This window comes from Cervus canadensis, chromosome 20, assembly GCF_019320065.1.
Source record: "Cervus canadensis isolate Bull #8, Minnesota chromosome 20, ASM1932006v1, whole genome shotgun sequence".
Classification (NCBI taxonomy): Eukaryota; Metazoa; Chordata; class Mammalia; order Artiodactyla; family Cervidae; genus Cervus; species Cervus canadensis.
In genome coordinates, this window is record NC_057405.1 from 57896217 (window position 1) to 57908270 (window position 12054).

The 12054-nt window shown below is 39.4% G+C and overlaps 1 protein-coding gene across 6 annotated transcripts in view; it reads right to left on the reverse strand.

Moving 5' to 3' along the window:
* The window catches only part of PPIL6 (peptidylprolyl isomerase like 6), a 35955-nt gene that overhangs the window by 13265 nt on the left and 10636 nt on the right, over positions 1-12054 (reverse strand). For 3 of the 6 annotated variants that reach the window (XM_043439119.1, XM_043439121.1, XM_043439116.1), the window contains 3 exons: positions 11515-11577; positions 11270-11417; positions 3282-3338 (listed from right to left, as the gene is read on the reverse strand). In XM_043439119.1, coding sequence (XP_043295054.1) covers positions 3282-3338; positions 11270-11417; positions 11515-11577 — 268 coding nt within the window. The remainder of the gene's footprint in view (positions 1-3281; positions 3339-11269; positions 11418-11514; positions 11578-12054) is intronic. The other 3 variants (XM_043439117.1, XM_043439122.1, XM_043439120.1) reach the window with 3 other exon arrangements.

Genomic DNA, 12054 nt, shown 5'->3' on the forward strand with positions numbered 1-12054 from the left:
CGAACTTATTTTTTAATATGTCACTGAGGAGTTTCTTTTTCTTAACCTCAGTTTTGCCATCAGTCAGCCCTGTGGTTTTTACTGTGTGGTTTGACAAAGCACAGAGATCTTTTAAGAATATGTTACTAGCAGAACTGGTTGCATTTCTCACAAATTGGATGCTGGGCCCAAAAGCTTCATCAGGCTCCTGCTGTATCCCTTTGGTAGTGCGTTCTCTCAGCAGAAGGCCCACACTGTCTGATTGTCCCTGTTCTTGTGAAGGGAGCAGATACTAATGCAGCAAATGCCCACATCCATTATTTCACTGGGGGCAGCAAAGTGGTGACATTCTAATTTCCTTTTCACTGTTAATTGGAATACTTTTATATAGCAAGATGTTTCCCCTTATCTATGATTTAGTATAGTTCCTATAGGAGAGGCAAGAGAAATGCTTGATTTTTACCTATATTTATCAGTTTTCAAGATAATGAATTCGTTTCCTATCATTTCCCTGAAGGTAAACAAGTGGGATTTATTTTACAATATCATTATGAACTCATGGATTTAAAATCTTTGTTGGGTTTCAGTTAGCTGCAATTAGCACTCAAATTACTCCATCTTTGACCAGTGAGAGACTCTTCAAATTGACTCCTGAGCCCTTTGCCATGACCCCAGTAAACACTTAATAGTGCTCTTGGCTAGGTCATGATAGCATGACTGAACATGAGCTTCCACGCTCATTTTGAAATTTCCTGTCTCAAAACTGGAATCTGCCATGTTTTCGGGAGACCCTAGTTTCTTTAAGCAAGAAATGACATTTCAAAACAACAATCTAAATTCTAGGAGAATGTATCACTACTGGGCTGGTCACTGTAGATAAATTTCATGGCTGGAACTAAAATATAGATATGATACTTCTTGAGTTTAACAGGATATTTCCAATTCTAATTCAGGACTATGGAATATTTTACTTACTAACCTCTATCATATTTCATCTGTATTTCCTTTCTTCCACAATAAAGATTCTAATTCTCAAGGACAGGAAATTATAAAATTAGAATATCTCATAATTACTTGTTTTTTCCTACATTGTATATAAAACAATCTCAGTATAATACAACTATCACCAGTAAAATTTAACTGAAAAAAAAATTTTGCGTATATTCTCCCCATTTCTTTCATTTTTAAAAAAATTGTTAGACTAAGCATATAGTCATTATATATCATACTCTCACCCTTTTATCTGTCATTAAATTTTAGTTTTATAAGTAATTATATGATTAATGTTCACCACCAATTCTTCTGTCAGGATCCCTCTTGTAATCTGGCTGAATGAAACTCATTCTGCAATCATTGATTCCTCAGAATGACTCATGACAACACTATTCCCTGAAGTTTTACACATTGATAACCCTGTGTGCCCTTTAAAATTCACATTCAGTTTGACTGGATATAAAGTCCCCAGGTCACATTTCATTTTAATTGAGCATCATAAATATATTACTCTGTTTTCTTCTGGCATAAGAATATGATGATAATGTACTTTTCTTTCCCTTATAAATCACTTACTGTTTTTGTTTAACTGCCCAAAGATTCTTTTTCTTTTCTTTAATGTCTAATAATATTAGTAAAATATGTCTGGTGTTGGTTGTTCTGGTTCAGTATTGTCAGGTAGCTGTCTGTTCTTTCAGTAAGTAGTTTCAGGTTTTTAAAAAGATATTTTTACTTGAGGTATGAACATGCAGTAAAATGTATATATTTTAGATGTTTGGTTTGATGCATTTTGACAGTTGGGTATAGTTGTGTAACCACCACCCAAACAAAATACAGAATATCAGATCCTTTTTTATTTCAGGAAAGCTTTTTAAAATTATGATTCTTAGCATCTGTTCCATTCCCTTCTATTGGTTTAATTCCTTAAGGATAGTTATCATCTGTATGCTGGATCTTCTTTCTATATCACTTTCTTGTAAATCCTTTTCATCTTTATTCATCTCATTTTGGTTTAAAAAAATGTTTTTCTCTTTCTGCCTTTTGCTTCTTTTAATACACATATCAGTTGTTTTTATTTGGTCTTGTGTTCCTTATAATTTGTTCATTTCTGGAATTTTCTTTTATTGTTAGCGCTTTTATTCAGTTCTGTAAACAGCCTCATATCTGAGGTTTTCTAATTCTGATTTACAAGTTCTTTCCTGTCACATCATTTTCTTTATGTCTTGTAGCTCATTTTGAAATCAGTTTGACCTGTGAGCTTTCTTTCTATGGTACTTTCATTATCTGTAGTTATATGACTATGCACCTTTTTTTTTTTTCTTCAAGAAAATTTCTGCTGCTTCCTAATGCAACTTTATTTTTATGTAAAATTAGTCTCCCTCAGTGTTTAGAAGGAGGTATGGCTTTAGAAGGAAGGCAGCTTCCCAACTTCACAAACTCCCTCTAGGGCTGTTTGCATGTGCTGTTCATCTATGTGGCAGCTTGGTTTCTGGGATTCCTGGCTCTGTTCCCTTTCCCTCTTCATCCCTGTTATCCCAATACCTGCATAATTTTGACTCCATTCCCCACACTTCTTCCTCAGTGTGGGCCTGTCCTAGAACAGAGGGCTTTCAGATCAGTTTTGAGAGTTCACAGAGGTTTGACTGCTCTGGCCTCAAGCCTAATGAGGGGTCCCATACACTACCCTGCTCTTGCCTATTGTGGGGTTTTATATCCTCAGCTCTGACAAAAATGTCCTGCTTTTGCTCATATCCATGCTGATACCATGCGGATTGTGTGACTGTTGGTAGTTTGACCTCACCTGTTTATATTTGAAATTCGTGTAGATACGTTGCATGTAGTTTTGTTGTGTTACCCATGGGACTTTAGTTTTCCCATCTAGTTTTTTGTCTATTTTTAGGTTGAGATTTCAAAAAGTTAAAAAAACTATGCCACTACCACCATCGTCTTCCCAGGATTCCCAATGGCAGTCTTAGTAGGATGATTATCAGATACCAGTTCTAAGTACGAGCATAGCAAAATACAAGCCTTAAAAATATAAATTCCCTTCTACCCTTACAATCTTAATTCTAGAAACTTATTCTGAAGAAATAATACAGTGAGGCAAGTGAAAGACTGTATGTACAAAGCTGTTCTGAACTGAATTGGGGTGCCTTCCCACCTATCCCAGTTTTAACTCCTACTTCTAGCATGTGTCCTTGTAGTCTATTACTCCAAACGCCATCTTATTTGGGATCATAAAATTGTCCAGTCCTATTGAATTTGAATAATCAATTAAAATATGACTGATAAAATTTAAAGACACATACCTTCAAATGTTGGTCCATAAATTGACTCTCCATTATCTCCTTTTCCAGCAACTATATCTGAGAAATAGCAGTAAATAAAATTAAAATTCAGAAACTAAAAAAGAGATAATGGCAGGGGGAAAATGCTTTAAATTATGATTCCATTTATAACAATAACTACAGTAAGTGACCTAATTGTTCAGTATCTACACCATGATAATATTTCTATAATTATTTCACTTGTATTTTGTAAGTACTTTAACATTCATGATTCCATTTTTTTCCCCTCATAACTCCCAAGTAGGCTAAATTTAATGTAAAACCTTTGAAGTGATGAAGTATTAAATTATAATTGTGGCCAGAATTTAAATTAAGTGTGTTCATATAGGTTCGACTTACTTCACAAGTTATTCCATGGTCGATCTTACTTTTCAGAAAAAAACGGAAAGATTAAGCTGAGGATGAAACAGGAGTGGTGAGGTCCTTTTAACACAAGAATGACCATTATATCTACTGCTCTGGGCAGGAATCCCTTAGAAGAAATGGAGTAGAAATCATAGTCAACAAAAGAGTTCGAAATGCAGTACTTGGATGCAATCTCAAAAAATGACAGAATGATCTCTGTTCGTTTTCAAGGCAAACCATTCAATATCATAGTAATCCAAGTCTATGCCCCGACCCGTAACGCTGAAAAAGCTGAAGTTGAACAGTTCTATGAAGACCTACAAGACCTTCTAGAACTAACACCCAAAAAAGATGTCCTTTTCATTATAGGGGACTGGAATGCAAAAGTAGGAAGTCAAGAAACACCTGGAGTAACAGGCAAATTTGGCCTTGGAGTACGGAATGAAGCAGGGCAAAGGCTAGTAGAATTCTGCCAAGAGAACGCACTGGTCATAGCAAACACCCTCTTCCAACAACACAAGAGAAGACTCTACACATGGACATCACCAGATGGTCGACACCAAAGTCAGACTGATTATATTCTTTGCAGCCAAAGATGGAGGAACTCTATACAGTCAGCAAGAACAAGACTGGGAGCTGACTGTGGCTTGGATCATGAACTCCTTATTGCCAAATTCAGACTGAAATTGAAGAAAGTAGAGAAAACCACTAGACCATTCAGGTATGACCTAAATTAAATCCCTTATTAAATTAAATTAATTAAATTAAATCCCTAAATAAAATCCCACTTACAGTGGAAGTGAGATAATAGATTTAAGGTACTAGATCTGATAGACAAGAGTGCCTGATGAACTATGGATGGAGGTTCGTGACACTGTACAGGAGACAGGAATCAAGACCATCCCTAAGAAAAAGAAATGTTAAAAAGCAAAATGGCTCTTTGAGGAGGCCTTACAAATAGCTGTGAAAAGAAGGGAAGCAAAAAGCAAAGGAGAAAAGGAAAGATATACCCATTTGAATGCAGAGTTCCAGAGAATAGCAAGGAGAGATAAGAAAGCCTTCCTCAGTGATCAATGCAAGGAAATAGAGGAAAACAGTAGAATGGGAAAGACTAGAGATCTCTTCAAGAAAATTAGAGATAACAAGGGAACTTTTCATGCAAAGATGGGCTCAATAAAGGACAGAAATGGTATGGACCTAACGGAAGCAGAAGATATTAAGAAGAGGTGGCAAGAATACACAGAAAAACCGTACAAAAAAGATCTTCATGACCCAGATAATCAAGATGGTGTGATCACTCACCTAGAGCCAGACAGCCTGGAATGTGAAGTCAAGTGGGCCTTAGAAAGCATCACTACGAACAAAGCCAGTGGATGTGATGGAATTCCAGTTGAGCTATTTCAAATCCTAAAAGACGATGCTGTGAAAGTGCTGCACTCAATATGCCACCAAATTTGGAAAACTCAGCAGTGGCCACAGGACTGGAAAAGGTCAGTTTTCATTCCAGTCCCAAAGAAAGGCAATCCCAAAGAGTGCTCAGATTACCGCACAATTGCACTCATCTCACACGCTAGTAAAGTAATGCTCAAAATTCTCCAAGTGAGGCTTCAGCAATACGTGAACCGTGAACTTCCAAATGTTCAAGCTGGTTTTAGAAAAGGCAGAGAAACCAGAGATCAAATTGCCAACATCTGCTGGATCATCAAAAAAGCAAGAGAGTTCCAGAAACATATCTATTTCTGCTTTATTGACTCTGCCAAAGACTCTGACTGTGTGGATCACAATAAACTGTGGAAAATTCTGAAAGAGATGGGAATACCAGCCCACTTGACCTGCCTCTTGAGAAACCTGTATGCAGGTCAGGAAGCAACAGTTAGAACTGGACATGGAACAACAGACTGGTTCCAAATAGGAAAAGGAGTATGTCAAGGCTGTATATTGTCACCCTGCTTATTTAACTTATATGCAGAGTACATCATGAGAAATGCTGGGCTGGAAGAAGCACAGGCTGGAATCAAGATTGTTGGGAGAAATATCAATAACCTCAGATACGCAGGTGACACCACCCTTATGGCAGAAAGTGAAGAGGAGCTAAAGAGCCTCTTGATGAAAGTGAAAGAGGAGAGTGAAAAAGTTGGCTTAAAGCTCAACATTCAGAAAACTAGGATCATGGCATCCAGTCCCATCACTTCATGGCAAATAGATGGGGAAACAGTGGAAACAGTTGCTGACTTTATTTTTCGGGGCTCCAAAATCACTGCAGATGGTGACTGCAGCCATGAAATTAAAAGACGCTTACTCCTTGGAAGGAAAGTTATGACCAACCTACACAGCATATTACAAAGCAGAGACATTACTTTGCCAACAAAGGTCTGTCTGATCAAGGCTATGGTTTTTCCAGTGGTCATGTATGGATGTGAGAGTTGGACTGTAAAGAAAGCTGAGTGCCGAAGAATTGATGCTTTTGTACTGTGGTGTTGGAGAAGACTCTTGAGAGTCCCTTGGACTGCAAGGAGATCCAGCCAGTCTGTCCTAAAGGAGATCAGTCCTGGGTGTTCATTGGAAGGACTGATGTTGAGCTGAAACTCCAATACTTTGACCAGCTGATGTGAAGAGCTGACTCATTGGAAAAGATCCTGATGCTAGGAAAGATTGAAGGCAGGAGGAGAAGGGGACGACAGAAGATGAGATGGTTGGATGGCATCACTGACTCGATGGACATGGGTTTGGGTGGACTCCGGGATTTGGTGATGGACAGGGAGGCCTGGCGTGCTGCAGTCCATGGGGTCGCAAAGAGTCGGACATGACCAAGCGACTGAACTGAACTGAACTGAAAATAGATGCTCTAGAAAGAATTAATGTTCAAATTTTTATTCTTTGGAACTCTATAGTGATGACTCATTTATCTGGTGTTTCAGAACTGAAGTTCCTTTGCAATACAAAGAGTTTTTTTTAATGGTATTTATAGAACCTGTTTCACATTATATGCATATTTTGGCTTAGGCAATGATCCTACTATAAAACTCCTCTCTGCACAGCTATAGCAGAACCAAAGCTAACTCTAGTGAAACTAGAGGTCTCTGAGGTCTGTGTTCTCCCCATCACCCCCTTTTCTTCTTTCAGTTCTTTAGATGGCCCTCCTCGAATAATGTGCAATAAATAAATGTTGAAGAACTTGCCCATTTAAACTCAGTATGAGCACTTTATAATAAAAGTGTCTATGTTATTTAAAGAAATCTGATGCAACAGCAAGCATGTGAAGAGAATTTATGCAGGAAAGGGGCATATAGCATTTAAATTATACTACTCATAAAGCTGGTTCAAAAGTTAACTGATAAACCTTAAGTCTCAACCTATTCTGCCAGACATATACTTCCTTCCTGCCACCCCCACCCCACTCACCACACAGCCCAAGGCTGTTCTCAGAAGCCTGCTGCAGTAGCCACAGGCTAGATCCGGGTTTGGAGAAGTTGAATGTCCTCTCGCACCAATTCCTTCCTTTCCCAGAGTTTGCTTTGCTCGGTGAACCGGCCCAGGTGATTCCCCTCTGCTGACTTGTGTCAACACCAGTGACACTCCCTTGTTTTCTCTCTCCAACACTTGCCACTACTCTTGCCCTTTGCTTTTGATCTCCCAGGTGAATATTTTATATTGACAGCATGTCAGTCAGTATTTAATATTTTTTTGTGGCCATAACCCACCCCTTTGAGTTCAGCTCTGGATATCTTCTATACTTGTGACAACAGATTTCAGCAATGCAAAACAGTGGTTAAAAGTAAACTCCAAAGTCAGATGATTCTGATTTTGACCTTGATGTTGGTTACCTTTCCCAACACTGTTCCCTCATCTGCTACAGACAGTGATGATGGGAGGTGCCTCCCAGGTAGCTCTGAGTGTGAAATGCAGTCATGTAGGGAGAGCACGGGTATGGTGCCTGGCGAAGCACCATGCTCCTTCACTAGTGTCCATTATTATTGTGCAGCGTCACACACTTATGGAATGCATCTTCTCATTATCATTTTCACCATCATTCTGACGACCATGATGATGATAAAATATATTAAAGTAAATCTCAGGAGATCCTTCTCAGGGCAGTAGGCCTTGGGGGAGCCACAAACAGGATCCTGCCGAAGTGACTTAACAACTTGGTATCTTCATTAACTTCAGACACAAACAAAATGTATGTTTCCTGTTTATCTGTGCATTCATTCTTTGAACAAACTTTTAAAAAGCATCTACTAATACTGTATGCTAGGCACTGTTCTCTAACTTGAGGATGTAACAGTGAATGAAATAGATAAAAATCTCTGCCCTCATGGAACTTATATTCTATTGAAAAGAAACAGACAGTCAGTTAACAAAGAAGTATTAATAGTATGTCCTGTGGTGAAAAGTGCTAGAAAGACAAATAAAGCTAGGTAAGGGGACAGGAGAGCAGCCCAGAAAGGGGTGAGGAGAGGTATATGGAGAGGAAGGTGGCAGTTTTTGAATAGGGTGGTCAGGTAAGTCCCTCCTGAGATAAACTCTTAGCAAAAACCAGAAACAGGTCAGGGGGTGATGCAGGGGGACATGCAGAGGAATAGCTGGGTGTACGTATCTCCGGCAGAAGAAACAATGAAAGACCTCAGGGCATACATATGCTTGATATACTTAAGGAATAGCAAGGAGCCCTATGTGTGGAGCAGAGTTAGCAAGAGGGAGAGGTCAGATGATGAGATGGGAGTTGAGGGAGGAAGAAGACTTTGTGGAGCCTCTCGGTCCCAGAGAGCAAGCAGCAGTGCCTGGAAGCATCCTAGGGCACACCACCAAACCACAGTCAGTTCCTGCACTCCAAAATTCTACGCAAAGCCCTCTCAAGGAGGAGGGTGCTTATGGAGCTTAGCGGTTTCAATATACCATGTCCTTGAATCCTCACCATATCCTGTGATATTATAATTATCCCCATTTTGTGATTAGGAAACTGACTCAGAGATGACAAGTTCCTTATCCAACATGGTACAACTTATACATGTCAGTTTGGATCTGAATTTATTAACCAGAACTTTTTTTCCAAACTCTTTAAACATCATTGCTTTGTTACCTGAAAACATGAACTGAGACCTATGCACTTTTTGGAAATGTTACTTCAAATAAATAAATATCATGGTCCACTTTCCCCAAATCCTGCCCTGGCGCACAGGGGTGAGTGGAGGTCTAGCTAAAATCAAAACAGAACACCGCATCTGGAAGATCAGTGACAACACTGAACTAAGTATCAGGAGACACGGATGTGGGCCCTCTTGAGGATTATCTTATGCTAACAAAAAATCAAAAACAGTCTAAATGTTCACCAGTGGGAAATTACTTCAACTGGCATAGCAATATGATGAAAAACTAGGCAGATCCTAAACATTTTATATGTCAATATACATAACCACATAAAATTTTTAGGGGCTTCCTTGGTGGCTCAGATGCGGGAGACATGGGTTCGATCCCCGGGTTGGGAAGATCTCCAGGGGGAGGGCATAGCAACCCACTCCAGTATTCTTGCCTTGAAAATCCCCATGGACAGAGGCACTGGGCAGGCTACAGTCCATGGGGTTGCAGAGTTGGACACGACTGAGAGACTAAGCACAGCATAGCACAAGTTTTTCATTATATTGCTATGCTGATTTAATTAATTTCCCATTGTTGAACATTTAGATTGTCTTTCATCTTTTGTTAGTATAAGACAATCCTCAAAAGTGCCCATAAAAATTTTATGTATTTATGTGTACTGATGTGGGCTTTCCCAATGGCTCAGGGGTAATGCAGGAGACTTGGGTTTGATCCCTGGGTTGGGAAGACACCTAAGAAGAGGAAATGGCAACCCACTCCAGTATTCTTGCCTGAAAAATCCCATGGACAGAGAAGCCTGGTAGGCTACAGTCCAAAGGGTTGCACAGAGCCAGACATGACTGAGCACGCGTGCGCGCACACACACACACACAAACACACACACACACACACACTGAGCACGCGCGCGCACACACACTGACATGACCAGGGACAGAGAAGCCTGGTAGGCTACACACACACACACACACACACACACACACAGACACACACACACACACACTGAGCACGCGCACACACACACACTGACATGACCAGGGACAGAGAAGCCTGGTAGGCTACACACACACACACACACACACTCAGCACGCGTGCGCACACACACTGACATGACCAGGGACAGAGAAGCCTGGTAGGCTACACACACACACACACACACACTGACTCACCACAGAGAGCCTGGTAGCTACACACACACACACACACACACTCAGCACGCGTGCGCACACACACTGACATGACCAGGGACAGAGAAGCCTGGTAGGCTACACACACACACACACACACACACTGAGCACGCGCGCACACACACACTGACATGACCAGGGACAGAGAAGCCTGGTAGGCTACACACACACACACTGAGCACGCGCACACACACACACACACTGAGCACGCGCGCACACACACACTGACACACACACACACACACTGAGCACGCGCGCGCGCACACACACTGACATGACCAGGCTTTCCAGGTGGTGCTAGTGGTAAAGAACCCGCCTGCCAATGCAGGAGATGTAAGAGACATGGGTTTGATCCCTGGGTTGGGAATATCCCCTGGAGCAGGACATGGCAGCCCATTCCAGTATTTTTGCCTGGAGAATCCTATGGACAGAGGAGCCTGGCAGGCTACACAGTCCATAGGGTCACAAGGAGGAAGACACGATTGAAATGACTTAGCACACACCATAAATATTAAGTAGAAAAACAACTGGATTAGAAACAGTACTGGTGATATCTCATTTTGGAGAAAATGATTTACATACAAGAGCTGATTTACATACAAGATACTTGGATTAAATCTATATTTTTCTCATCAGCCTGAGAATGTTCCAGATTGTAGAAAAGTAATGAAACATTATTAATTTAAGCCTTTGCATATTTCATCAAGTTCAAGAAAATCTCCTTCCACACTAAACCAATTATTTCTAAATTGCTGCCTGATTGCTCCCTATGGGATATCTCCTAAAAGGCCTCTAAAATTGAATTTTGTGTTGCTAATCAAGGTACCTCCTTTGTGTAAAGCCAAAGGATTGACCTGGAAAGAAAGCAAAGATGGAGACCAAAATGCTTTTGATCTTATTTCAGTTATAACAGGGTAACATCTTTGGTGAGAAATAAGCTGTTTTTCATTTATTCTGTTTTCAAATTCCTACCTTTAGTATGTTTCTTAAAAGCACTGTATTTTCTATATACTCTATTTTTAGGTGAGCATTTAAAATTATCTTTTGGTTAAAAAAATGTTACCCATCCTACTTTCTTATATCACTTTTTAATCTGGAATATTCCTAGTAACACACTTTAGATTTATTTTAATAATGATGGAATTTTTAAAAAGAGTATTAATATCTTAATTCATCATTTGACCATCCTTTAAATATATCTATATAACATCTAATGTTAAATATATTCTAATTTTATATGAATTTCAAAGAGGCAGATAAACAGAAGTTTGGATATTTGGATTTGATGTTGCAACTAAGTTGTATTTAAGGTTTCAAACTCACCTCCTCCTTGTATCCAGCCATTCTGTACCACTCGATGGAAAATGGAACCTGTGTAATGTAGCTTGATGCCACTTTGGGAAAACCCTGCTTTTCCTGTGCACAAGATCTGAAAATTTTTACATGTTTTGGGACATGTATCAGAATATAGCTAAAAATAAAGATAAAAGTTTTCAAAGATTAAACATTTTGACAGAGATTCTCACTCTCCCCAACTTATTAAAAAACAACCACCAAAATCCTCTTACCTCAAAAATCAATCTCCCAATTGGATAAAGATCAATAGAAATGTCCAAGAACACAAAATTATGCTATTAAAATTAAAGAAGAAGGTAATGCAGGTCAGTGTTTTGGAAGAAAGTTTTAGAAGTGACCAAAAATATAACATCATAATGTTTTCAGTGTTAAGATGACTGACAGCATTAACATAGATGATGTAACAGCAAAATTAAAGAATGACTTTAAAAAGTTTGTTTCTTCCTTTTTATTATACTACAACTTTATAACTTAAATAACATGCTTTTAAAAACCTTCAGTAATAAATAACATTAACCTGTCACACAAGATTGAGAACACATGGCCTAGATAGCAACCACACCACAAACTGGGTGTGGGAAGGAACACTGATCAGTCCCTTTGGGAAGAAAGAGCAGACTGGGAAGCCTTTTCTTTCCTGAGTAATTCTGGAAAAAGATCCACATGAGCCCATAGATTTGGTTACTGTGTGTTCTGGATTTTCAAAGACTGCACAGATTAGCTAAACAGAGCCAGGCCACAGTCTTTCTGAG